The sequence below is a fragment of the Delphinapterus leucas genome, chromosome 15 (assembly GCF_059928025.1).
Source record: "Delphinapterus leucas isolate spDelLeu-1000000601 "Yukka" chromosome 15, BTC_Dleu_Yukka2, whole genome shotgun sequence".
NCBI classification, from domain to species: domain Eukaryota; kingdom Metazoa; phylum Chordata; class Mammalia; order Artiodactyla; family Monodontidae; genus Delphinapterus; species Delphinapterus leucas.
The window spans coordinates 78,547,918-78,574,739 of record NC_143143.1 but is presented as its reverse complement, the minus strand read 5'-3'; the positions used below and the strand labels follow the sequence as shown (position 1 = coordinate 78,574,739).

At 45.2% G+C, this 26,822-nt stretch overlaps 1 protein-coding gene across 4 annotated transcripts in view; it reads left to right on the top strand.

The window, feature by feature from the left end:
* ATP9A (ATPase phospholipid transporting 9A) overlaps positions 1 to 26,822 on the top strand; it is a 134,249-nt gene that overhangs the window by 34,341 nt on the left and 73,086 nt on the right. For all 4 annotated transcript variants that reach the window (XR_002647972.2, XM_022597704.2, XM_022597706.3 and 1 more), the window contains 6 exons: positions 3,508 to 3,616; positions 15,404 to 15,462; positions 16,756 to 16,807; positions 18,836 to 18,930; positions 21,695 to 21,775; positions 22,544 to 22,619. Coding sequence is in view for 3 of the 4 variants with exons in the window: in XM_022597704.2 (XP_022453412.2) it covers positions 3,508 to 3,616; positions 15,404 to 15,462; positions 16,756 to 16,807; positions 18,836 to 18,930; positions 21,695 to 21,775; positions 22,544 to 22,619 (472 nt within the window). In the remaining variant the exon portion in view is untranslated. The remainder of the gene's footprint in view (positions 1 to 3,507; positions 3,617 to 15,403; positions 15,463 to 16,755; positions 16,808 to 18,835; positions 18,931 to 21,694; positions 21,776 to 22,543; positions 22,620 to 26,822) is intronic.

Below are 26,822 nucleotides of genomic sequence, written 5' to 3'. Positions count from 1 at the left end.
GTGTGCCTCTACGGAAGTTGGAAAGGTATAGGAAACTACATAGATCAGACGTGCACTCAGGGTGTTTGAAACCATTCAGAATAGAGTTGCTCCCTCCACAGGGGGAGCCCACATTGGTTCTTGGGGCTGGTGACCGCGAATCAAAATGTGGAACGCAACTTGTTGTTAGGTACTGTACCCTTTTCTGTTCCTAGTATGTATTCTGTACATTAGCACCGGTGATGCTGACTCCAGGGTCTCAGGAAATGCAATGGGGTGAACCGTGGGGGTCGGGATGACCTGGAGGGCTGCCACCCTTCTAAAAGAGGGCCCGACCCCGGTCCTAGCCCATGTCTCCTCTCTGAAATGACGCTCAGAATTTCCGGGAGAAGCCAGAAGGCCTGACTTTCAACGTAAGCAGCTGAATCACTTGGTTTCCCTGGGACTCTGGCTGTAGAGAGAAGACAGGTGGGTTACTAGCAGCCTCTGGCAGTCCTGAGGTTATTTATTTATTTATTTAGTTGTGCTGGGTCTTAGTTGTGGCAGGCAGGCTCCTTAGTTGCAGCTTGCCAGCCTCTAAGTTGCAGCACATGGGATCCTTAGTTGTGGCATGTGAACTCTTAGTGTGGCACACGTGTGGGATCTAGTTCCCTGACCGGGGATTGAAACTGGGCCCCCTGCATTGAGAGCGCAGAGTCTTAACCACTGCGCTACCAGGGACGTCCCAGTCCTGAGGTTTCTCACTAGCTTGTGACCCCTTTTATAGCCGAAGTTTTCTGTGATGGTTCAGAGACAGGAGGAGATGTTTGTCTTGTACAAGTTCTTCCTCTCTTTCCAGGGGCTGCCGAGAAGGGAGTTTGGGGTCAGACAAATTAGGTAGCATCTGTTTCTAGGAGACTGTAGCTGACTTCCCCTAAATCCCCTAGATTTTTATGTAGAGAATCAATTTCCCGTCTTGGCTAAAGTACATTTTGAAATGTCTCCAACCACCCTGAGAGTCCTCTCATTTCAAACCCAGCCGTGAACTCAGTGGTTCAAAATGCGGGCGGGGTGGCCAGATGGTTGAGCTCTTGCTGCAACTTCTCTGAGAAGCTGTGTAATTGGAACAAGCTTTTCTGAGCCTCAGTTTCCTCACCTATAAAATAGGGGCGATCATGTCTACTCCCTTGGCTTGTTGGGAGGTTCAGTGAAGTACAGCAAGTAAAATGCTTCAAATAGCTCCTGACACATAGAACATTCTCGGGAAATGTTCTCATTTTAATTAAAAAATTCTGGTACTAGTGCCATTGTTCATTGTGTGGATTACGTTTTAGGTTTTGGTAACTTTTTTCTTGATAGTAATATGTTAGAGGGAGAAATTCCTCAGGTGACTGCTGAAATAATCCATAAAATTGTACGAAGACCACATAACCTAGATTTCTTTTGTTGTTATTAAGATGCGATCTACATGCCATAAAATGCACAGATACTAAGTTTTCAGTTCACTGTGTGTTGACATTTGTCAACACCCATGTCAGCACCACCTTGGTCAGGACCATTCCATCACCCCGGGAGTCCCCTCTTGCCCCTCTCCAGTCAGCCCCCTCCCCAACCAGAGGGAACGGCTTTTCTGATTTCCTTCAGAATTTTGCTTTAGTAAATCTATTTTTGACATACAACTTTATAGAAGAGTCTTAGCACCTTCAGAATTTCATGTCTGTTCACCGTCACCTCTGATTTCCTTACAAGCTCAGAAAACCCCCCACTCGCATTCAAGCCTCTTTCTCAGTATCTGTGGCTCTTAAGGACCTCCAAAGTTGGACGGGTGGAATTTATTTCTGGACTACATGTGCAGCTCTTTGTAAAGCAGTTTCTAGCTTAAGATGTGGCACGTCCCCTGGGATTGATGAGGACCGTGTGTGCATGTGTGTGTGTGTGTGTGTGTGTGTGTGTGTGTGTGTGTTCGGGGGTCATAGATACGGTGACTTATGAGGGGGTATTTATTTGTAGCGGGGAGGTTAGCGCCTCCTGTCTTTGTAGTGAGCACACACTTTCCATTAACATCAATGGGATTTAGCCAGGCCCATGCAGAGAGAAATAGAAACTGGAACATTTGAAAAAACAAACAACAAAAAACGTGGGTTATGGCCCAGAACAAAACAGCAGCCTGGGGGAGGGGGTGGGGATTCTGCAAACCGGCCGTGCTTTTCCAGAATGGGTTTTCTCTCACCTCTGTATGTGGTCTGGTTATGCGTTTTTGTTTTTTTTTTCTGAAATGTACCAGTTTTGCTTTGGCTTCAGTGTGTACTTTACATCTGAGTGGAAACAGGAGTAATCCTTTGATTGTAAAGATGTGTGGGCCTTTGGAGGAGTTTCACAGAGCAGCACATCTCTGGCTAAATTTACATAAGAGATTTGAAGTCCTTTGAATCTAACTTAATATATTGCATGGGATAAACAGTATGAAGATGAAAGCCTCAAAGAATTCACTACTGCTAACCTTGGGGCGATTGTGCTCTCTGCATTAAAAAAAAAAAAAAGACTTTAAAAGGAGGGGTGACAAGTGTATTTTGTAAGAAAAAATGAATGACGGTTCTTGCCTTTCTTGATACAAGAGGAAAAATCTAGATGAAAATAGATTCTAGATACGGGTGACTCACATACCTGTGAGTATAACCTCTGTACCAGGTTTTTATGAGTTGGCGTATCTGACTTGGGAAGGTAGGGCAGTTTAAAATTTTCCTTTTATGAGTGTGTACTTACGCAATTAATACTTTAATATGTTTTCTTTATAGAAGTTTAAAACATTACAGGAAAGACTGAAGTCTCCATCCCATCTTAGCCCCCTACCTTGCAGAGGAATCTAACCAGTAGTGGAGGACAGTGGAAAATCTTTAGCAGTATAGGAGAATCTTTGTTGGTGTTAATTTGAACAGTGTTACATTGTTATGTTCCGGAAAGTTAATTTCCCTACTGACAGGTCAATACAAACAGGGATGCATTTCACTTTGGGCCCTGGTGGACCATCTTTCTGGTTCCACCTACCCAGGTTTCTCCAGAGGCAGAACGTTGTGGCGGTTAAGACTCTGGAACTAGATTCCCTCCGATATCACGTAGGAGCAAGATTATTCAACCTCTGTGTGTCTCAGTTTCTTCACGGGTAGTGTGGTGATCTCAGCCACGAACTGCACTAAGGGGTGGAAGGCACTTCGAATGGCACCCGGCACGTGGCGAGTGAGATGCAGACGTCAGAGGTCACCATCACTCAGCCCTCACCTGTGGCCGGACGGTCCTGGGGTTTCTGTGTTTTTCACTCTTAGGAACCCTGTGGTGGTGGTGACTGCGGACATCCCTGTACACATGTGTGTCAGTGAGAGTTTTTCCGGTGCATGAGATTCAGAGAAGTGGGTTTGCTGGGGTTTCTGCCCTTGGAATAATTAGCAGGTCCTGCCCTGCTGCCCTCAAGTGGCCTCTGGCCTTTTCTATCCCCGGCCCCAGGAGAGGAAGGTGGCTTCCACCAGGGCTCACCCTCTCTCTGTCTCTGTGCAGGGCTTCGTGCTGGCTGTCACCATCATCCGAGAGGCGGTGGAGGAGATCCGATGCTACGTGCGAGACAAGGAAGTCAACTCGCAGGTCTACAGCCGGCTCACAGCGAGAGGTCAGCCTCCTGGCCCCAGTGGGGCCACTTCCTGCAGCAGGGCCCCCAGTGTGTGTGGGGGGTGGCCCACAGGGTTGCAACTCAATCATGGGCCGCTGACAGTCAGGGAGCAGAGTTCAAGGCCCGGGGCCGGCGGGTGTGTGGGTGCCCCGTGGCAGGGCAGTCACTCGTTGCCGGCACCAGGGAGGCCAGCGTCTGCCCCAGGACCTGGGGTTACTCCAGCCGCATCCCTGGGCTGCCACTGCCCTCTTAGAGCCAGTCCTGTCATCTGACTTGTGCCTCGTCAACCTGGAATTTAATTCTGTGCGCTTTGCATCCTCCCACACGCGTTTCCAAGGCAGTGCAGCTTTAAAAGATACTCTTTCAACATTACAAAACGAACGTTACAACTTTGCAATGTGAGTTTTTAAGAAGGCACCAGACTTAATATAATAAAAGCTGCATCTGTGAAGGTTTCTTTGAAGCCATCTTATAAATCCTCAAGATGGAAGAGTGAAGAGTGACTAAATCTGACCCAAAGAGAAATTACTAGGTAACGTTTAATTTGAATTTTTGAAATGGGGGAATTTTAAAAACCTGCTCAAACACACCGTTGAGAACCCACAAAACAACCCAGCCAGTGTCGACTTCTGTTTCCAACTACAAATTCTACCTAGATTTCCTGTAAGGTTGTATTCAGACTTGAGAGAATGTTACCTAAAGTTCCTCGAAGATTACTGATCCCATTCAGGGATTAATAATGTTTTAGGAGCGGCTGAGGGGAATAAAAACTGTGGTTTGCCTTCAGGAAATTGAGAATTCGGAAAGAGATAAGATAGATGCCCAAGGGAGCTTGCAGCCAGCCAGGTTGTGAACTGCTGTATGTTTAGTGCGTTAGTCTTCTGAGGAAGCAGTCCGTCCATGGTTTCAGGGGTTTGAGTAGAATTTTCCTTCTCGGAAAAATGTTGGAGAAATTTATTTAAGGCTCCAAATTTTTTTTAAAAAAGTATAATCCTGTGAGGGCATGAAAGTATCTTGTTTTAATGCATTGAAATAGATTTTCATAGTTGGTGGTCTTAAAAAGTTGCAAGTCTCTGGGAGAAGGGGGGATTTAGAGTTGGTATAGAAATGCTTTATTATTGCTAAACTACTGTATTTAGGACGTTTTGCTCCCTAAAGAAAGAAAACCCAGCGTAATCTTTGCAAAGGCAGGTGGCTTGGGCTTTCCATGTGGGTAATCAGAAGACCCCTCTGGAGTATGTTTTTTTGTGGTTTGTGTATATTAAATCCTCCCTTAATAACATATTCTGACTATAACATTTAAAATGCTTGGCAACCGACAAAAGCCCCATCGAGAGGGTGCGGTGGGTCTATTTAGAGCTCAGGAGGAGGGGCCCTGGGATCCCATTCATTCAGCCATCCAGGCTCCAGACCTTCTTTGGTTCTTTTCATATTGCAATTGCTTTTCCTGTGAGTGATTTTTCTGCCCTCCCCTGCAGACCCGACCCCCTTCTCAGCCCCTGCTTTAGCTTCCCTCAGTTCTTGAAAAGATCCCGAGGAGAACTGGCAGATGGCTGTAGCATTAAAAACTTGTCTTCCTTTGTGGGTCTCCTTCTGTGGCCCGTGGTTTCCATTGTCATGCCAATCCAACAGTAGGGGAAGACCTAGCAGAGTTCTGAATATTAACCCAGACCCTGGCTCTGCAATTTGTTTTGAAAGGCCCCAAAAGGCACTGAAGAAAACTGTCAGCTTGGAAAGTGAAGGAGGGGAGGTTAGTTATTTGATACACTGTGGGGGGAAGGGCCAAAGTATGAAGCCCAGACTGGAGGATTTCAGAGAGAGGAAGAGAAAGAAGCCTTTTTTTTTTACCTTACCATTCAATTATTTAATAATATTTTCTTGAGTGAGGCTTTTCAAAAGCAAAGGGAAACAGATATGTATATGTATATCCACGCAGGACTGTTTTCTCTTTTTATCACATGGCATCTAAAATTGTACTTTTCAACACTATTTTTGGAGTTCAAAAAAGTTTGGAAGCCAAAATACCAAGTCCTTGATCATGAGATTATAAGCCATTATACTTATCTGCATTCGGCATCATTTCCTGTTTGATAACAGCAGTGCTTGTACTAATATAGTTAAATATTTGGGGTGGGTGGGTGATAACTTCTAACTAGCAAATTAGTTGCAGAAATCATGTGGAAAACTCCTGTTTGCCTTCACCCAGATTCATCGGTTGTTAAGCTTTTGTCTTTTTCACGCTTTCCCCTCACACTCTCTAAGCCCTTGGAGAATTAAGTTGCATACACTGTTCCCTTTTAACCTGTAAATACATCAACGTTTAATTCCCAGTAGGATGTTCTCCTTACATAGCACAGTATAATTACAAAATCAGGAAGTTTATCATTACATTACTATTAATCTCATCTATACTTCTTACTCAGAATTCGCCATTTGTTCCTAAAATTTTTTTTATAGCTTTTTTTTTTTTTTCTTGTCCAGGAGCCAGGACAGGTTTGCCTTTTGCATTTAGTTGTCCTTTCTCCCTGATCTCCTCGAACTTGGCGGAGTTCTCCGGATTTCTTTATGACATTGACATTTTTGAAAAGGACAGGCCAGTTTTAGGCCAGTTACTTTGTTTTATTATTTTTTTTCTGGCTGCACCTTGCGGCATGTGGGATCTTAGTTCCCAGACCGGGGATCGAACCCGTACCCCCTGCAGTGGAAGGGCGGAGTCTTCACCACTGGACCGCCAGGGAAGTCCCCTAGGCCAGTTACTTTGTAGCTTGTCCGTCAATTCGTGTTTGCTCGAGGTCTCAAAATTAGATTCACAACAATGCAGGAATTTATGTCATTTTAAGAATGCCAGTGGCACGTTACCAAAATTGTAGAGGCATTATGTTAATCGAATTGAAAAAGTTTCGAACTTGGAGAAAAAAATTGATTTTAAACAAGTGAATTAAAAACTCTGGAAATAAGAAATTCACCATTGGGAGAAAAAAATGGATGATCTTTTTTTTTTTTTTTTTTTTTTAATTGCTGCTTCCAGTGGTTTAGATCATCTTATATCATTCAAGATGTGTCTAAAACAACACATCAATGGATTAGTTTTTAATGTAATTGTCATAGTTTAATAAGAAGTATTTGAAGTATTTTAATATTGATAATAAAATTAGCCTACATGTAGAAATGACCTTTTTTTTCATTCTTCAAGGATATTTGAAACTCCATCACTTTCCAAAGTCTGTGAGAGGTTTCTGTATTACAGAGATAAACTTGAGGGGCTGGGACTTCGGGAAATTAATAGTCCAGCAAGGTATCCAGGCGTGTAAAGGGGATGATTACAAAATGTAACTAGTAGTTATACTTTAGCGGCATGAGTGTTGTGGTCCTTGAAAAGAGCATCCCCTTTCGTGACCACCACGTTCCTTGCTCTGAGCACAGCGCCTGGTGGTTGAGGGGAGTAGTGGTTCTGAGTTTGTGCTCTGCCTGGATTCAAGAGTCCTGCTTCTGCCTCCCCCCCTGCTGTGGGGACAGATCCCTTAATCTGTCGGTAAATTGGGGATAATAATAGCGCCTACCTTAGAGAGTTGCCGTAAATATAACTCTTGCATGAGAAAAAACTTAGCACTGTGCTGGGATTTGGTCTGTGCCCAAGAAAGGCAGTGCTGGTGGTATCGTAGCAGGGGTTCATTAAATATTGGTGGGTGAGTTAATGGAGGTATGAAGCAGAGGTTACGGGAGCCCATCAGAGAGGAGCTGATGCTGTCTTCCCGGAAGAGGTGACCTGCATCCTGAGTCTTCGAGGTTGGAAGAAAGCAGCACTGGCTTTATGATTGGTGGTGCTGAATGAAAAATGGACACTTGGGGCTCCCGTTCAAAAATTATTCAGGATGGCGGCAGCAGAGCATGAAACCAAGTAATGGCCCCTTCTGAGTGCAGGGCCCTGTGCCTTTACGGGAATCACGTGCCGATGAAGTGTTCCTGGTAAAGAGTTCTCCAAAGGTCACAGGCTGGGATGGCTAGAGGCGTGGGGTACAGAACCCCAGGTTCTGGCTCTGTCTTGTTCTTCCCAATTCCGCCTTGTTTCCAGAGCCTCTCCTTCCTGGGAAAATAGAAGAAAAAACCATATTGGCCAGTGAAGACCTGAGACTCTGGGGCAGTTTATTCTGTGATCCAGGAATCTGTAATCAAGGCGTGCTAGAGGGAGAAGGTGGCATTGGAACTGTTTGAAAAACGCTGTCCAGATTGGGAAGCAGGAGAGAAAAAGAGAAAGATTTACCTACTATAAGCCAGCCAGGTGCTGGACAAGGTCTGGTCTGTAATTATTTTAAACAGCCTCATGGAGGTAGCTTTTACCTATGGGGAACTGAGGCTTATAGAGGTTAAGTATTGTGCCTGAGATGATGTAGCTGGTTAAGGGGTAGAGCTTGATGTGAACCCCGGCTTGTCTGAATGTAAAACCTTAGCCTATAAGTCTAGGCTCCACTTTGTGCCTGGAGCTGAGGCTCACACTCTCCCATAGAATATCTCAATGATTGCCATGGCGTTCAGCCTTAATACATATGCTACAGAAGGGCTTCTAGATTTAAGTCCATTTTAAAACACTTCTTTTTTAATTGAAATGTAGTTGATTTACAATGTTGTGTTAGTTTCTGGTTATAGCAAAATGATTCAGTTATACATATGTATGCATTTTTTTCATATTCTTTTCCATTATGGTTTATTACAGGATATTGAATATAGTTCCTTTTGCTGTACAGTAGGACAAAACACATTGCTGAGTCCAAAGAAATCAATCCAGCCCCCTCATTCTGAGATGAACGAACTGTTGAAAGCCAAGTAGGAATGATGCTTTTAGATAAATAAGCATCCCCTCTCCTCCTACTTGGAATCCACATTTAAAGCTGATCAGAGACTTGAGAGGTTCTTATTGGACTTTTATGCGTTCTGTGACTTTAATTGTGGAGCTGTCTTTCCAAACTAATAGCATTCAGTGGCACTGCAAACACCAAAGCCGAAGAAGAGAGGGTCTTGAAGTAGTAACAGACCCAGCAAAACTTTGTTTTGTTACTTGAAAGATTTGGGTTGGGTCAGGAAAGAGTAATTAGTCAAGGAATTATTTTTCTTTATCCTTGTCCTTACCAAACCAAAACTTTAATTCTGGAGGGGGAATCTGCCTTGCTTATCACAGGTAGTAAGGGCAGTTGGATTTGCATTTTTACCAGATGAATTCCAGGGGTCTTCATACCAGGAATGTTTTCTCAGACTAACTTGTGATCAAGGGCTAAATGAAGCAAGTGGATAATTAGCCTTGAAGGAAAGTGCAAACAGAAGCATAATTAACACAATTGCTGATGCTTCTTTCCTGCTGGGGACATCTGGGCACATGGTGAACCGTAAGTCGTAAGCCAAAGGTCTGTGCAAAATGGAGAGACTCCCTCTCATTTTCAGCTTTTTAGTACATATGTGGTGTAAAAAACGGAACGGATATCTTTCCTCTTCTCCAGTTCTTTTCAGATTGTTCCTTCGTGCTGCTCTGTTCACCCTTTCCCAGTTACAGAATAACCTCAAGGACCTCACTTCCATTTGAGAGTGAGGTCTTTTTTTCAATTTAGTCCAAAATCCACTTTGCACCATTATTTAGGATTGCAATTAATGTGACTAAAATTTGAGGTCTAAGGACACACATGTGTTTCTTTTAGGGCGTTGTATTCCATTGGAGTTCATCAGAAGGTAGGATAGGGCAGGGAACATGTGTTCATTAATGGGGAGTTGTTTAGCTAATAATTAGCTAAACGAAAACGCTGTCTTCTTAAACACAAGTACCGTTTGTTTTCATACTCTGTTCAGACCTAGGGTAACACTAAAACTGCTTTATACTTTTTTAAAAGAAGAGGGTTACAGTGATGGTCTTTTAAAAAATTTTTATTTTATTGAAGTATAGTTGATTTACAATGTTGTGTTTGTTTCTGGTGTGCAGCAAAGTGATTCAGTTGCATGTATGTGTATATATATATATATGTATATATATATATATATATATATATATATATATATATATACACACACTGTTTTTCATGTTCTTTTCCACTATGGTTTATTACAGGGTATTGAATCTAGTTCCCTGTGCGATACAACAGGACCTTGTTGCTTATCCATTCTATGTATAATAGTTTGCATCTGCTCAGTGATGGTCTTTTTGATATTACTGCCGCAGAAGTACTGCAAAGGTCTTTACTGAGGATCTCAAATACAGCTCAGCAAGCGAAGCATTCCCCTTCCCAGGCTTTCCTCATTAAGATTCAGAGCATTAGCTTTTACAAGTCTTAAAATAGGTCTTGCCAAACACTTTCCCATAATTCTCTGACAGATGTGAAGTTTGTTATTTCAGACCCATAAGGTTCCTTTTATTCTTTAAAACTACTCAGTTTGACTTTATTATAAATCGCTGGTGAACTGATCTATTGTTTAATTAAAAAAATTTTAAAAACCCTGGAAAAAAAATCTCAAATGCAAATTGCACTGTTATCTTTCCCAAAAGGTATTTCCCCCCTGCCAGGGGTGTTGGCCTATTTCATCATTATTGGGCACCAGAAGCAGGGAAGGGCCATTTATGTATTTATTTTAAAAGCCTCTGTTGGGTATACACTTGTTAAATTTAAACTACAGCCTTTCTTTTAAAGTTCCCGCTAATTTAAACAAAAGCCCCAGGAAGTGGCCCGTGGAATTTATAATAATATTCTTCCACCCTTTGCCTGTTTTCAAATAACAGTCTTTTCTTAGGCTTTGGGGAATGCAGACAACCTGATCGGAATATGAAAATTTCAACTTTAAACCTATGAACTCTGCGGGGTCTGCAAAGGCGTTTTCGTGTCAAGCCCAGGAAATGTACACATGCTGTAGAATTTACAACTCATCACTGTCACAGTCAGATTAGAGTTCGAGTTAAAGAGTTATACATTAACCAGGGTTAGTGCATGGAGCTTGCTGCTAAAGACCTGCAAAGGCAATCAATGTCCTGCAGGCACAATGAAAAATAGAAGTATAGCTGGAGGTGTTCGGAGGTCAAAAAATTGGCCCACACGTACTAGTGCTCCGGAATTTACTTTTTTTTTTGGGGGGCTGTTCTGCAGTGTGACTGAATTGTCATTTGCTTGTTTCGACTCAAGGGAAACATCTGGTTTCTCTCTGCAGTATAGACAAACTGCCCTTATTCTGAAGCTCTCATCCATGAAAAGCACGGTTTGGGCTCAATGGGTTTGCTTATGAAAGGCTCGGGGGTCCATCTCTGCAGAAATAAACAGCTCTAGTAATTGGAAGTTTGTTCCCCGTTATAAACTCTAGCTCAGAGGTGACCTGGGTGAAGTGGCAGAAGCTGAACGGGATGCATTTCTTTTATAGAAGGCGTTTTATGATTTAGGATGTGTCTGGCAGAGAATCTGCCACTTAACCTTTGAAAAATCTCTTACCCAACTTCTGTAGAGTTTCTGCAAAGATATGTAAGAATCCCAGAGCCTAGAGGTTGGAGACTGGGTGTGACAGGGTCCAAAAGAAAAAAGAGGTCTGGGGGGCAAAGTGAGGAGTTCTGTGGCTTCGGATCTTAGACCACGGCCGGATCTTCCTGTGCACTTTATAAAGAAGATGCGAATGGGTGTTATTACTCCTGTTCAGGACCAGCTATGTAATTTGTGGGACTCAGTGCAAAATGAAAATACGGGGTCACTTGTTTAAAAGTTATTAAGAATTTGAAGATGAAAACCGTAGGTCATTCAGCCAAGGGTGAGGGGATCTATGTGAATACACAGGTCACATGCCCATGGGTTGGACTCTGCTTCTAGAAGTTTTAGGAATCTCTAGGGTAGATGACACGCACACACACACAGAAAGTAGGGGTGCTTGGGAAGTATGTCTGCTAACTTCTCAGTGGGGTGTTGGGAGAGAATTTTCTTCTAATCAGATAATGGACTGTAGGGAGAGCTCCTCTCGCTTGAGGTAGGTAATAATCACTGTCAGTGTGTTATTTTTCATGTATCGTATTCTCTTGCTAGGAAGACGGGGGCTCTGCCATCGTGCGAATGTTTCTTGTTCCTTTTTTGCAAGAATATTGGTAGAAAACTCAAAAGAGTGGTTTCAGTATGTGTTTTGGGCCCTTTCCACAATTTTCAGAGTCTTGTCGTTCTGGAAGTTAATTCCAGCCACTGCGTGCTCAGCTCTTCTGACTCTGGTCCTCTTTGTCTCCTGCCCCAGCGGTGCCTCCCCTACCTACTCGTGGGCTTCTTAGAGAGGGGCGTTTCACTTGGACGTCGGCAACCGAAACCCCAGTAAATGTTGGAATCGAAATGCTGCTCTCTGCCTCTCCTGCTCTTTCTTTCCTGCCGCTTTTCCTCCTTTCATTCTTATGGTTTTAATTTGCCTTTTCTCCCTCAGAACGCACAGGTACACAGACACATGCGAAATGTGTGTTCTGTGTGCAGGCCTGAGCTACACATTGTTGATCACCCAAAAACGGTAGTGCGGCCCGAAGAGTCCTAATGTATGGTCAGGACCGTGTGTTGGCTCGATAGAGCGAGTGAATCTGAGGGTCTCCCTGTGTGGAACCTGCAGAGTTGAGGCTCATCCCCGCCAAATCCTAAAATGCTAATGAGGGAGCCGGGGCTGAGAAGCCCCAGTGACCTCAGGGTGGTGTGGCCCCCGCTGCCCTCCTCCTGAGATGGAGCCAGTTACAGTAGGAGGGTTTGTCCGAGGGATCGGCCTGCTGGGTTTAGTCAGAAACTGCTCTGCAAACACAGCGGATTAAAGGGTTTTTGTTGAGGTAGAGCAGATGGACAGAGAGGCAGAGTTCAAATTAACCGATCGTAAATCAGGACCCTGCCGTGGAAGGAAAAAATCTGGGCCTGGTCACTTAAAAGTTTGAGCTAATTTAATTTATTATATCTTTTTCTTATTGGAAGAGCACCTCATGTTTATTATAAGAAAATTGTCGTGAAGAATTTAGAAAGTATTTTTGCCAAAGAAAGGGGTAAATCTCCTCTGTCCCTAGAAGGAATCAACCTTAACCCTTTTAGTATAATCTTCCTGAGTTTGTCCTTTGTCTCGCTAACACACACATATATCCATATGCAGTTATTATTTAATAAGAGTTATAACAGTGCTCTTCTTAGGGTTAGATATTAAGAGCAAACTTGTGAGTAGGTCTTGAAGATCAGAACACAGGCTCAGGGATGGTTTGGGTCAGGCCACCAGCATAAATTTCAGTAATAAAACCAAAGACAATGTGTAAATTTATGTTCGGGAAAGTTGGGGCGAGCTCAGGCGAAGGAAAAGCTCACTGGCTCAGGGGGTGGGGGGCACGATGAATTTACGATCTTCCCTCGAGGAAGGCTTTGATAAGCTGTCCAGAGAGAGCAGCGTATCTGTATGCATTTTTCCTGTTGCCCCCTCATTGGGCAAGAAGAATTGTTCGGGTCGGAAGAGAATTCTGCGCGTGGAGCCCGCTCTTCATTCTGCCATTTCTAACGAGCTGCCTCGTAGGGCTCGCCGATGTTCTCCGTTCCCTCTGCCAATATATCGACACAGCGAACGCTTGAGGCTAGTGGGTCCCGAGGATGCCCAGGCTCAGGCCATTTATGAAAGCAGGGCCCTATCAGATGCTCCCTTCCTAGGTGGAGAGAGTCTAGCCGTCATCAGAGCCATCTGCCACGTGTTTTCTAAAAGTCGTTCGTGTTCAAGAGCTGCCCTTTTAGCGCCAGGTCTTCTCACTGTTACCATGACAAAATTTAATTAAGTACAGACATTAGTTAAAAATCAAACCCTGTGGAACCTCTTAGAAAGAGTTGTTTCAGTTGAAGTCATTGGAATGCTTTGAAACATCTCATTTAGTGGTGAATTACTAAAAAGACCCATGGCATTAAATGATGTGAAAAGTGTATGATAAAATAACTTGCGTTGTGCGCTAGTTCCTAGTGGGTGAGTGTTGGGTGTTTGTTGAAGGAGTGAGTCCACGGTGGGGGACAGCAGATTCAGAACTCCCAGGTCACTCTTGCTCTGGGGCATATACTTTATCGAGGAGGACTGAGAATCATGAGTATTTTCTTCTCTCTTGGCTGAACATTTGTAAGTTAAATGGGCTTTATTACGAGACGCCAAAAACATGAAGATTTTTATGGTGTTACTCCCTTGTGTGGGAATTTGATCCGTCACCAGAATAAAGACCCATGTCCTCCACAGGCTTATTTATGGGGCGCTGGACCACCTGGCCCCCCAAGCCCTTGCTCTCTTTCTGTTCCGTGTGATGCTTTCTCCCTTGCTAAAGGAGTTCCAGCCTGTGGCCACGCAGATGCATGCGCTACGCATGTGCATCACTGTCTCCCATCTCATGCCTTCCTTTTTCCTGATGCTGGTAACCAGTATCCTTCATCTGGTTAATTCGGACCTCAGCCCTCCTGTAAAGCATTTGTTGATACCTCCCCATACCCCAGCCCGTTCATTCATTATTTGTCTCTTGCCTCCTTCCTGCCGCTGGAGTGCGAGTCCCATGCATCCCACCCTTAGAACACCTGGCCTCCAGCAGGCATTCAGTTAAGGGGGCTTGAATGTGGAGTGAACAGTCACGAGCCTTCTGGGTGCCAGGTACTGTTCTTGGTCCTCCTTCAGTGGGGGAGGTCTCCTTTTCTGCTCCCTTTGCACACTGGACTTACTCCCATCCTTTGACACACTATTTTGCACTAACAGCATTTGTCTTGCTGTCTTTCTCACCAGCTTATGGGTTTGCAGACTACAGCCAGTGGGCCAAATTCAGCCCACCATCTTCGCTCGGGAGCCAAGAACACTTTTTACATTTTAAAATATAAATGTACAAAGGCTATTTGCCTTTGGGGAGAAGAGTTGTTGGGGGAGCTGAGATTGTCCATTGGCTGCAAAACCTAAACTGTCTACCCTCCTGCTCTTTATAGGACGCGTTTGTCGACGCCTGCGTGAGACTATGAGCTTTTTTTTAGGACGAGGGGACTGTCTTGGACCTTCGAATTCCTAGAACGTGGCACTTGAGTAAATGTTTTTTGAGTTGAACCGAAGTCCCTCTTTTTTATTCCATCCTCTGGAGTCAGATGAGGGTTTGAATCTTGGTGTTGACCTGTTCTAACTGTGAGACTAGGGGAAGACGGGGCCTCTCTGAGCCTACTTTCTTTGTCTGAAAATGGGAGATAATATATTTTTCTGGTGGCCTTTGAGAGGAGCAAGCGAAGCCATCAGGATGTCAATATCTATACAGCGCTTAGCACAGTGTTAGTGTTTAATGTTAGCGGTTATTGTTTATCCCGATAAACATCCAGCCACAGTTATGTGATCTGATCATAACCATATAAACTGCACGGTAGAGCAATCGCAGATTTAAAGAGTCAGTCATTTTGGGTTATCCTCTTTCTCTTTGGTGGTGTTGAGAATTAAGTGTTGACCTTCTGTCCACGGATCTGACTCTGAATTTTCTTCCCCATTTCTGTGTGTGTGTGTGTGTGTGTGTGTGTGTTTGAGGCTGAATCTTTTATGGTGCTGATTTAGAATAGCTTCTAAGGTGCTGTTAAGACAGAAGATCTTACTTGAGTGAGTCATTCCAGTGCTCCGCAAAACGGGGATTCATTTTTGGGGCGGCCTCTGTGGTAGGTGAACCTTTTCTCGGAGAGACAGGAGATGCTGCTGCCAGGCGCAGGGGCACGTGCTTCTGGGTCCGCAGGCTAGCGGACACCCTGCCGAGGTACGCAGACTTGGAAGGAATTCAGATGTGATATATCTGGGCCTGTTTCTTTGCAGGGACAGTGAAGGTGAAGAGCTCCAGCATCCAAGTTGGAGATCTTATCATTGTGGAGAAGGTGAGTGGGGTCTCGTGGCTCCTGACGGCTGCTGCGTGGGCACGTGGGAGAGGGACGTCACTGCCCCCACTTCACGAGTCCCAGTGCGACATGTGATTCGTGTATCTGGTGGCCGAACTGGCCGTTTGCTTTCTGGGATTCTACCCAGAAGCTTTGCCTGGGGAGAAACATCTCTTTCCCATGAGACACACACACACAGAATATTTTTTCATGGTTTCTGTGTGCTTCTTAGCCAGAAATCCAAGTTACAAACACAATTCCAAGGTTTGATTTCCTATTTGATGTGCTTGTTGTTTTGGAGTCTTAAACTCATCATAATAAAGTTTTTCCTGGAAGTCTGGGGGCTGCACAAGCACATAAAAATATTTGTCATTTACCTCTTGAACAATTTGGTCTCACATTTTTTGACTTAAATAACATTGTGCTTTTCTGTCATTTCATGGGGAGTAGGGGTTAAGTGAAACATGAGAACAGTAAAAAGGCCCCAGGTGCATTTTTAAAGATAGCGCTGTCGATAATGTTTGTTACTCCAGCACTCATACCTTTTCTTACTGTGTATGTTTGGGAGGTGTTGGATTTTGGGGGTGGCCCTGGAGAGTCTTGGAATCATATTTGATTAGAAAAGGATTGCATCTTAACTTGTTTCTGTAGGAAGTGAACTATGCTCTTTTAAAAGGATTAAATCCAAGAACTCACAGTTGATTTGGGGTAAAGTGAAGCTCTCCTGGGTGGCAGCTCAGAAGACCCACACAAACTTCTTTATGTTATGACATACTTGCCTGTTCACAATTACATGAGGCCTGCTGTTGGCTTCCCTCTTTTTTTGAGAACGGCTTTTGTTGCTTCTTGCTACTTGACTTCCTTATTAAAATCCCACTCGAAGCCAAACGTCAAGCCGGAAAATTGGTAGAAGCAGAAAGCGTGAGCCGAGTGTATGTATGTAGTTTCAGCAGACAGCCTGGAAGAAAGCCAGCTCGGGGAGCAGGCTTTGGGCTCCCGGGTCCTCTGGCTGCAATTTCAGGAGGTAATGGTTGGATTCGCCAGAAAACTAGAAGCTCTCTTTCCGAGATAAGATTTCAATAGGAGATTAGTAACGTAACGGCAGTGTGCAAGAGTTTTCAGATTCAAAACAAATCCCCAGATCTGTCTTTGACAAAGGCAGACACTTAAAAGAGGCTGTGGGTTTGGGTTGCCCCCCCCCCCCCCGCGCGCCCCACCGAGGGGGCGGGGGCTTGGGGATGGAAACCTCACACAGGGGCATTCACAGTAACAGTCTCTCTGTTCATAACGCAGAACCAGCGGGTCCCTGCTGACATGATCTTCCTGAGGACATCAGAAAAAAACGGTAAACATCTGGGATCAATTTGGAAACTAACCATTAACCTTTCAGTGGTAATTTGGCAAAATAATCATTTGAAAACGTAACAGAAGCAGGTGATCATTTTGGAGCCATGGAGGCAAATCAAGAACGTTCCTTTTCATAGAGCAGTCTTTAAAAAAAAAAAAGTTTTAGGTGCGCGCAGGTCAACAGATTTTGATCATAGCAAAGGTAGTCGGACCCATGCTGAACCCCAGCTGGGAAAGTCACACACAGTGGCTGTGCTTTTCCCCGCTGGGCTTCATTAAGCTCGACCGCAGGAGTTGGCAGGACTGGGAAGTGTGTCGAACAAACAGAAGCAAACAGAAACTCCTCTGAGAAAATACTGGGAGAGTGTCATGAGATGGGGCGGTTGGGAAGCTGGGGGGAGAGGTAGGGGTAGGTGGCCTCTCCCCACCTTGGCTCACGAGTGGTGGGGCCATAGTCACCCCTGCCCATCGATTTATTTGTCGTTACAGCTTATTTCCCTGAGTGAACCTCTCAAGTCTCTTGCAAGACCCCACTCCTCGCGATTACAGTTGTCTCTTGGTGTCCGAGGGGGATTGGTTCCAGGACCCCCATGGGTACCCAAATCCACGGATGCTCAAGTCCCTTATATAAAATGACGTAGGACACTTGGCCGTCTGCACCCGCGGGGCAGGCTCGGGGGGCCCGGCTGCGTTTCCCACTGTGGCCGCCCCCGCTGCCTCCTGCCCTCCCCGTCGGTTGACTCAAATCTCCTTTCTTTTTATCTGTTGTTATTTAAGCTGTTTTGAGGAAACAAGGCTTTTTTCTCTTGCCCATCAGGCATAATCAGAGATCTTCAATCATTGGAAAAATCCGTATTTGTATCCCTTTGAGGTTGCTGCAACCTCTTTTATGATGAACTGGATAAAAGTGCAGATGACGTGATATACTGATAATATGTTAAATCCTCCAGAGAGGGGGTGGAAGGCACTCCATTAAAACAGTCTTCTTTTATTTATTTATTTATTTTATTTATTTTGCTGCACGGCTCGTGGGATCTTAGTTCTCCAACCAGGGATCGAACCCGGGCCCTTGGCAGTGAGAGCGTGGAGTCTTAACCACTGGACTGCCAGGGAAGGCCCTAAAACAGTGTTCTTCTAAACACTGCAGCTTTGTCCTTGAATTGGTTCTTGTGTCCTCGTCAGTGAAAATGGAGTGTTATGGATTGGGGGTGCCAGATGTGCTCTCCCTTTGTTCCCCCGACCAAAAAAAAAAAAAATTAGAAGGGATCTCCTGAAAGTCCTCAGAAGTCTTAAGTGCGGTGTCAGGGAGTTCAGTACATTCTCTGTCTGATGAAATACAGAGCTGACTGATTGCTCAGACTTGTACAGGTCAGATTGAAATATGTATCCACCAAATTTGCAGGTCGATAGTCACGGCAGACAGTTAACGTGGTCCTTGGGGTCCTTTCCCTGTTCTGAGCAGTTTGCATGGATCAGCTCTTTAGGCCTCGCAGCATGAGGTTGGCGCCGTAATATCCTCATTTGTGCACTGGAGGAAACTGAGGCTCAGAGGAGAGAAGTAACTCCCTCAGGGCACAGCTAGGGAGTCGTGGAGGCTGAACCTGAACCCAGGAGGTCTGGTTCCTGAGAAGGTACTTGTAACCCCTGCCCCAAATGGACTCGAATGCTGGTTACTCCGTGCCAGCCGCCGTGCTGGGGGTATGATCACCCCTCTGAATCCTTTACAGCAGGCTTGTGAGATCTGTGTTTCTCCCCATTTTACAGACAGGACACGCCGAGGCTTAGCAAGGTCCAGAAACTAGCCCAGGCTCCCACTGTGAGTGGTGGAGCGAGGTATTTGAACCCGGATCTTTCTGACCCCAGAGCTTATGGAGGAGATGGGAAATCGGGTATTTATTTTTCCCTCTTGGTCGTTGGCCATTGATTGGCTGTTTTTACAAGTACTAGAGCCGGAGCTGCTCGGAGCTGCCACGGGAAGGATTCTTGAATTGCAGGTGAACGGATGGTGCCTCACTTCCCTCCACAGGCTCTTGCTTCCTGCGGACGGACCAGCTGGACGGGGAGACGGACTGGAAACTTCGGCTTCCCGTGGCCTGCACTCAGAGGCTGCCCACCGCTGCTGTGAGTAACTGTCCCTGCAGAAGCCCCACTGGCGACTGTGTCACCTCAGGGCTCTCAAACTCGGGCCCCTCAGGGGCCAGACACGGGCCGTCAGGTGTGAGGTGGGGCTCCTGGGGGGTGTGGGGTTCTCGAGAGCCCCGAGTGCTTGCTGGCTCCAGGCCGTGTGGCCTTGTGAACGCAGACCTGGCCTGTTGGGATGGTACTCTTTTGAGGGAAGCTCCAGCTCTAAGAAACCTTGACCAGATACCTGGCATAAAAGTAAAACCCAACGCAGAGCACGTTATTCCTCTGCTCAGAATCTCCAAAGGCATCTCAGCTTCCTGAGACTCGATCCTGCGGTCCTCGTCTCTCTGCTAAGGGCCTCACCTCAGCTTCTGGCTCTCTCCCCTCTGCCCGTCAGCTCCAGCCATACAGGCCTCTCCATCAGGCATGCTTCTGCCCCCCGACATTTGCCCTTGCAGTTTCTCCACCAGGAACAATCAGACTCACTCTTGGTTTTTGTGTACAAGTCCCCTTATTGGAGAGGTGTTTCCTGACCACCCTCTCCTTGCATTCCCACTCCACTCACTTCAAGGCAGAGTCTTCGAGAGCAGGTTTCTGTCGGTGTGTTCGCTGCTGTGCGCCCAGTGCATGGAACAGTGTGTCGAACGGTGCATGGAACAGCATGCAGGCCTTGTCTGTGGGGGGCGGCCACAGTAGTTGGAACCAACAGGCCCTCCGAGCTCTCTGGGGCCTCACACTACCCCACCAGCTCCCTGTCACTCATGCCTTAAACTGTAGAGTGAGGTAGGGAGGGAGTCAAAGAAGAAGTTTGAACGCAAGCCACCTGGGCTGGATGAGGCCTGGGGAGTAGGTTACAAAATCACAAAATGTAATTTAAATGCCCAGAGACTGACATGCCCTGTGGGTGGTCTGAAAGGATTAAGCAGAGCGCAGAAGCTTTTCCTGGGCTTGTGGCCACATTGATTAATGCCAGTCCTTACTGCGTCCTGTGAGGAAGGGAGAGGGCAGGAGACAGTTCTGTGTCTCAGTGGAGTGAATGTCACAGTAAACGTGCCCGCAGTACTGATGATTTTTCATGGCCAATAAGATGGGAAATAGCACCATCCTTATTATTATTTGTTTAGACCAGGAATTCTAGTGAGTTTTCAGCTGTGGCCAGGAGCCCTGGGGAATCCTTGAGATGGGGCTAACCAGCGAGGGTCACTCCCATGATTTGAGGGAGTCTGTTCAGGAGACAGTCCAGAAGAGTCTAGAATCGTGAAGGTGCCCGCCGGTTCCACGGCTCTGGGTTCCTTTCTCAATGTGCACTTTGGAAACTTCACCCAGTTTCATAAACATTCGTCTTCTCCAGGCCTGGGTTGGCATCCAGAGAGAGATAAGGTACCACTGTCTGTACCTTCAGCCTTAGTGGGCTGAAGGGGCCTAGTTGGCTAACAGCGTTTTGACAAACTCATAGATGAAAAGAATTGTATGGAAAGATTTACCTGAGGAATACGCGAGTATATTCTATTTAAAAAGAAACTCAAATTGGAGGAACAAGTGAAAAGTGTTGCTCACAGCCTCCTCCCCAGATCTTACCTCTCTCTCCCAGGGGCTCTTGTGAATTCAGTAGTGATTTTTCCAGGTCCTTTTTAGTGCAGTTTCTTACAAATATACAATTGCACACTTGCTGGTGGAGTGTGGTTTCTCATAAATGGGATTGTGCTGTAATTATGATTCTGAAACGTTTTTCCCTTCACTTTCTGTCTGTGGGCCTTTTTTATGTATCAGCACATAGATGCCGCATTGCCCACACGTCTGCATACGGGCCTCCTGGATGGTTTGCAGGGAGCTCAGGGCCTGCTGAGGGCGTGGCCAGTAGCCTCTACTCCACGTGGCCTGAATTTGCCTGACCACTTGATTTGGTTCCCCCCGCCCCCATCTTTCTTATTGTGGCAGAATATACATAAAATTGACCGTCTTACCATTTCTGAGCGGACACTTCAGTGGTGTTAAGGACATTCACACTGCTATGTAGCCATCACCACCATCCATCTCCAGACTCCCGTCATGGAAACCTGCAGCTCTGGACCCGCTAAATACGGCTTCCGGTTCCCCCTCTTCCCCCAGCCCCTGGCAACCACCCTTCTACTTCTTTCTCTATGAGTATGACTACTGTAGCTGCCTCAGATAAGTGGAATCCTATGGTATTTGTCTTTTTGTGACTGGCGTATTTCACTTAGCATGGTATCTTCACAATTCATCCATGCCGGAGCAAGTGTCAGAATTTCTTTCCTTTTATTTTTTTATTAAAAAAAATTGTTTTAACACCTTTATGGGAGTATAATTGTTTTACAACAGTGTGTTAGTTTCTGCCGCATAACAAAGTGAGTCAGCTATACATACATCCCCACATCCCCTCCCTCTTGCGTCTCCCTCCTACCCTCCCTAATGAGTGTTTTGATTGGTATGAACAACTCTTGTAAACCAGAGTGTCGCAGAGGGGGATCTGCACTGTCACTTAGTTTTGGAAATGCTGGGTAAACACAGAGAAACACAGAACCTTCCCTTTAGGGTCTCAGTGTGTCTTGGGATATTACAGGTAGTGACTCTTAAACTTACTTGCCAGAAGGTTTCCCTCTTTTTTTCCACCTGCCCTGTGGTTTTGAGAGCTGTTTGGAAAATACACCTGCTTTGGAAAAAGAGTGGATGCTTCCTGAAATCCCTTTATAATCATACAGTGACTTCGTTTTACCTCCAAAATGTCACCCCCGTTGAACAGGACCTTCTTCAGATTCGATCGTACGTGTATGCAGAGGAGCCAAACATCGACATTCACAACTTTGTGGGGACTTTCACTAGAGTAAGTAAGCCTCGTGTGACGCGGAATCCGGCCTGGCGGGGCGCACGTCTGGGGTGAGGACCTGCTGCACGGTGCTGACAGGTGTTTGTCAGGGAGTTGCTTTGTGCCAGGTGGGGTGACGTTCCCTTCAGAAGGCCCCACCTTGAAAGCTGACATATTGCTTCTCAGTAAAATCAACACCACTGGGATTTTCTTCCAGCCTCTGAACAGCTCGAGTCACCTGACAGCTTGGAGCCAGTGTTATTGTAATGAACGTTAACTCTGGTGTCTGAAAGCAGTTACTCTTTCTGTCTCTTTCATGTGAGCCCCTGTCCTCTTTAATTCCTCCAAGTCCTATCTGCCAGGGTTATAATTTTTAAGCCACGTCCCAGCCTTTCAGAATAGAAATTGAATTATTTTAGACCTGTGGGGTAATAGGTTTATAGAACCCAAATTGAATTGTTCCTGCTCTTGTTCCGGAAGCCCGAAGACTGACCAGCAAAGGGCTGTTTCTGTTCAATTTGCCTCTACATTTTAGCTCTTACCTTGTAAAATGTTTCTTTGGTGCTAGAAGCCTGCATTTCTTAAATCGTGAACCATTGTTTTTCACTGCGGCGGGAACGCCAAGGATAGGAGTTTATGAGTTTGGCCTGCCTCTCCCAGCTGGGCTGTTGGCTTCCAAACGGGGGTCATCCTCTCCTCCCTTCTTGTGAAGAGCAGGCTGGAGACAGCCAGCGGGTCCGGCCCAGACCTTGGTGGGTCAGCGTGTGTCCGCTTGTTCTTTTGCAGGAGGACAGCGATGCCCCGATCAGCGAGAGCCTGAGCGTAGAGAACGCGCTCTGGGCGGGCACAGTCACCGCATCAGGTACGGCGCTCCTGTGGAGGAATGTGTTAACAATTTGAAAAGGAAAGAAAATCCTTTCGTGTAATGAGAATAATCATATGTGAGTTGGGAAAATGAGCTGTCAGTCAGATGGTGTTTTCCACTTGCTCCTGCACCGCCGGGGAATTAAACGGCCATGTAATTGCCCCTCGGACGTTCGGAGACGTGTGGAGGAGAAGCCGCCCTGGCCTGTGGACTCGGCCACAGTGTCCGCTCTGGGAATAGCCCTTAATTGCCACTTGAGATTGACGTCCTAATCTGTACCAGAAATTGGGTCAGCCTGGGTGTTCGGGCTGGAAGTTGTGCCCGTGAGGGCTGCCCAGCCGGTCCTGCCCTGGTGTGCACGCCAGGGCCACGGGCCTGATGGAGCCTCAGTGTTTAAAACTCCAAGATGACACAGAAATTCTCTGGACCTCTGGACTCCAAAACAGAGTTTGCAAGATGACCTGTTGAGGTGCGGGAGGAAAAGATTTGAACACTGGTATGAAGCTGAGCAGAAGGGGCTCCAGGGGCTGAGCACAGCCTGCAGCGGCTGGGGTGATAGCAGTGGGGCCGCCAGTCTGTCAGGCACTGGGCCGGGCCCTTCCCTGTGTGTTTACGTGGTTCACTTAATCCTCCCAACAGTACCATGCGGGCAGGTGCTAGTATTGTCCCCATTCTGCAGATGAGGAAACCGAGGCTCAGTGAGGTTAAGTAACTTGCCCAAGGTCACACAGCACATGAAAGGCAAAGTTGAGGCTTGAACCCAGGCACTTTGCCCCAGAAGCAGAACTCAGTGTGCAGCTGTTATTATCATATTATATATGTTATATAATAATATATTGCTATTAATAACGTAATTCCACTACTGGCAGCTTTCTGTCTTTACCATGGGATGAATCCATTTTTTTCCCCCTCTCTCTCCTACCAACCCATTTTCCTCTGCTTGATGCTGTTTTGTGGTTCTTTAGTACAACAGATGCTCAGTCAGGATGCTGTATGACAAGGAGGGGGAATGACCAGCACAGACTCCACACAGGCTGCCATCCACAGACTCACTTAAAGCCAGTGGACAGAGATGAACTCTCCCTTTTCGTTTCTTGCCATGTTGTTTTTCCACTTGCAGCCTGTATTTGGAGCACAATCTAGATTGTCTCTCAATTCCCCTGGTGACTAAAGATGTAAGAAATTGGTCCTTAGTCTTCTGCACTGCCCCGCTGCCCGGCCACACCAAGGCCATGGCCATGGCCACCCAGGGCCGGCAGCAGCCTGTTCACCTCTGCCTCTTCCTGGCCACTTGTCCACCCAAGTCTCTCTGAACTTGTTACTCTTCCTCACCAGCTTTTCTCCACTTTGAAGTCATTTGCTAACAAGTAATTAGTTATTCTTTTTAATCTTTAATAATTTGACTGAAAAAATTTGTTTCAATTTGCATTTCCTAGGTTATCGGGAAGGTTGGCCATCTTTGCATATATCTGTTTTGTTTCTTCCTTTGTCAGTTACTTGTGTGTCCTTTAGTCATTTTTTTGTTATGGTTCTTATCTTTTTCTTAATCATTTGTAAGAGTTTCTCATTTCTGATGCCTAAACCTCATATCCTTTTTCCCCCATCCAATTTATCTGTTTTTTTCTTTCTTTTTCAAAATTTCTTCTTTTTTCAATTGAGGTAAGTTGATGTACAGTATTATATAAGTTTCAGGTAGTTTACAGTGTAGTGAGTCACAGTTTTTAAAGGTTATATTTCATTTACAGTAATTATAAAATATTGGCTATATTCCGTGTTGTACAGTATATCCTTGTTGCTTATTTATTTTATACATGGTAGTTTGTACCTCTTAATCCTCTACCCCTGTCTTGCCCCTCCCCCTTCCCTCTCCCTTCTCCCCACTGGTAACCACTGGTTCTCTATACCTGTGAGTCTGTCTCTTTTTTGTTATATTCACTAGGTAGTTTTATTTTTTAGATTCCATAAATATGTCACGTGGCTTTTAAAAATTCTTGTGGTGTATTTAGTATGCAGGAGCTAAAGGTTACTATTTTCATTTGTCTCTAGTCTGTTAGGTGATAAATGATATTTTGTTTTGTTTTTATTTTTATTTGTGAGTACAGTTGAACATCTTTTCGCATGTAAGACCTTTCTTAATATTTTGGTCTATCTACTTTCCTTCTAGGTTCTTTTTTTTATTGACTTGTAAGAATGCTTTATAGAAGAAAGGGTCTCGAATTGTCATCTCTCATCAGTCACAAACATTTTCTCACAGTTTATTGTTTGTCTTTTGTTTTTGTCTGTGATATGCTTTGTTTGGTTGGTTTTTCCGGATAGAATTTCTCAATGTTGATGTCATCACCATTTTCATAGAAATGGGATTACTAAGTGAAAGGGTGTATACATTGTACATTTTGATTCGCAGGGCAAACTTCCCTCTTCTGATAATCTTATAAATGTACCTTAACGAGCACCATGTTCTGTTTGACTTTAAAATTTTTGCCCACCTATAGACACTGAATAAATATCTAACATATTGATTTCCCTTTTAAAAATAATTTGTAAAGTTTAACAACTTTCTTCATACTTACGGTTTGTTTGCATTCCTCAAAATATATGTACGGACTGCCAGTTTATGCCCTGTGCCCGTTTTCCTGTTGCGGGGTTCGTTTGAAAAAATGGTTTCTAAGAACTCTTTATAAGGACAATAAGGATATTGTCCTTCTGTTTGTTACCTTCATCGCAATTACTATTTCCCAGGTGACCTCATTCGTATTTTGGCACAGAAGTTTAAAATTTTTATATAGGCAGACCTATTGATGTTTTTTCCTTATGGTTTCTGGTTTTTGTGACATGCTGAGAAAAATCTTCCCTGCTCTACCATTTTAATAGTACATCAATGTTTGCTTGGAGTGTTTATATGGTTTTATATTAAAATGTTTGCTCCATCTGGGATTCATCTTGGTTTAAGGAGTAAAGTTAGGACAACTAGCTAGCGAAGGGATCTTATCTCAGCTCAAACCCCAGCTCCGGACACTTGTGCCAGGTTGTGTTTGTGGCCCTGTGTAAAGAGACAGTGTGATGGGAAACAGAGATGTCACATGATAAAGCATGCACGTTGGGAGGGGGACATCCTGTGTCAAACGCCCATCTCTTCAGGTGGAGCAGAGAGAGGTGTTAAGGGAAATCAGAACAGACTGGGTTTTTTTTTTTTTTTAATTAATTAATTAAGCATTGGGTCTTCGTTGCTGCGCGCGGGCTTTCTCTAGTTGCGGCGAGCGGGGGCTACTCTTTTGTTGCAGTGTGTGGGCTCATTGCGGTGGCTTCTCTTGTTGCGGAGCAAGGGCTCTAGGTGCGCGGGCTTCAATAGTTGTGGCACTCGGGCTCAGTAGTTGTGGCTCGTGGGCTTTAGAGCGCAGGCTCAGTAGTTGTGGTGCACGGGCTTAGTTGCTGTGTGGCATGTGGGATCTTCCCAGACCAGGGCTTAAACCTGTGTCCCCTGCATTGGCAGGCGGATTCTTAACCACTGCACCACCAGGGAAGCCCCAGAGTGGGTTTAAGCCCTGTGTCATGTTGCACCTGGCAGAGACAGGACTGAAATTCAAGGATGCCTGTGACATACCCGTCTCCTTCCCAGGCAGTAATGTGAACAGTGCACACTTCATTTCTTGCAGTCAGGGTAGTGGTTACTTCTGGGTGGGTGGGGTAGGGCTGACTGACGGTTTGTTTGGTTAGGCACTGGTTTTGATAATATTCGATAAGAAATACATGTTTACATGTCTAGTGTTCATTCTGGTAATTTTCTTCTTTCCTTCCTTCCTGCTTTCCTTCTTTCCATGCAGCAAACCTTTATTGAGCACTTATTTATAATAATGCCAAGCTCCATTGCTAGGTCCTAGTGCTGTGGTATACCAGAAGACCCTTGTCTCCACCTTCATGGGTTTATAACTTACTCTAAACTTAATATAAATTGCAGAGGAGATGGGAGGAAGTGGGAGTGAGTTCTCTGGATTTCCTCTGAAACCAGTGAGAAGGAAAGTGATTTAGTGAAAACGTGGGGAATTTGGAGGGTGGAGGGTATGAGTGAAGAAGCTTCTCAGCCTCAATTTCAGAGATTAACAGTAATAAGTCTTATTTATCAGACACTTTTTATTTTCCAAGTGTTTTGCTTCTGTTCTCTTGTTTTGGTCTCACAACATTAAATGAGGACAATTAATGGAA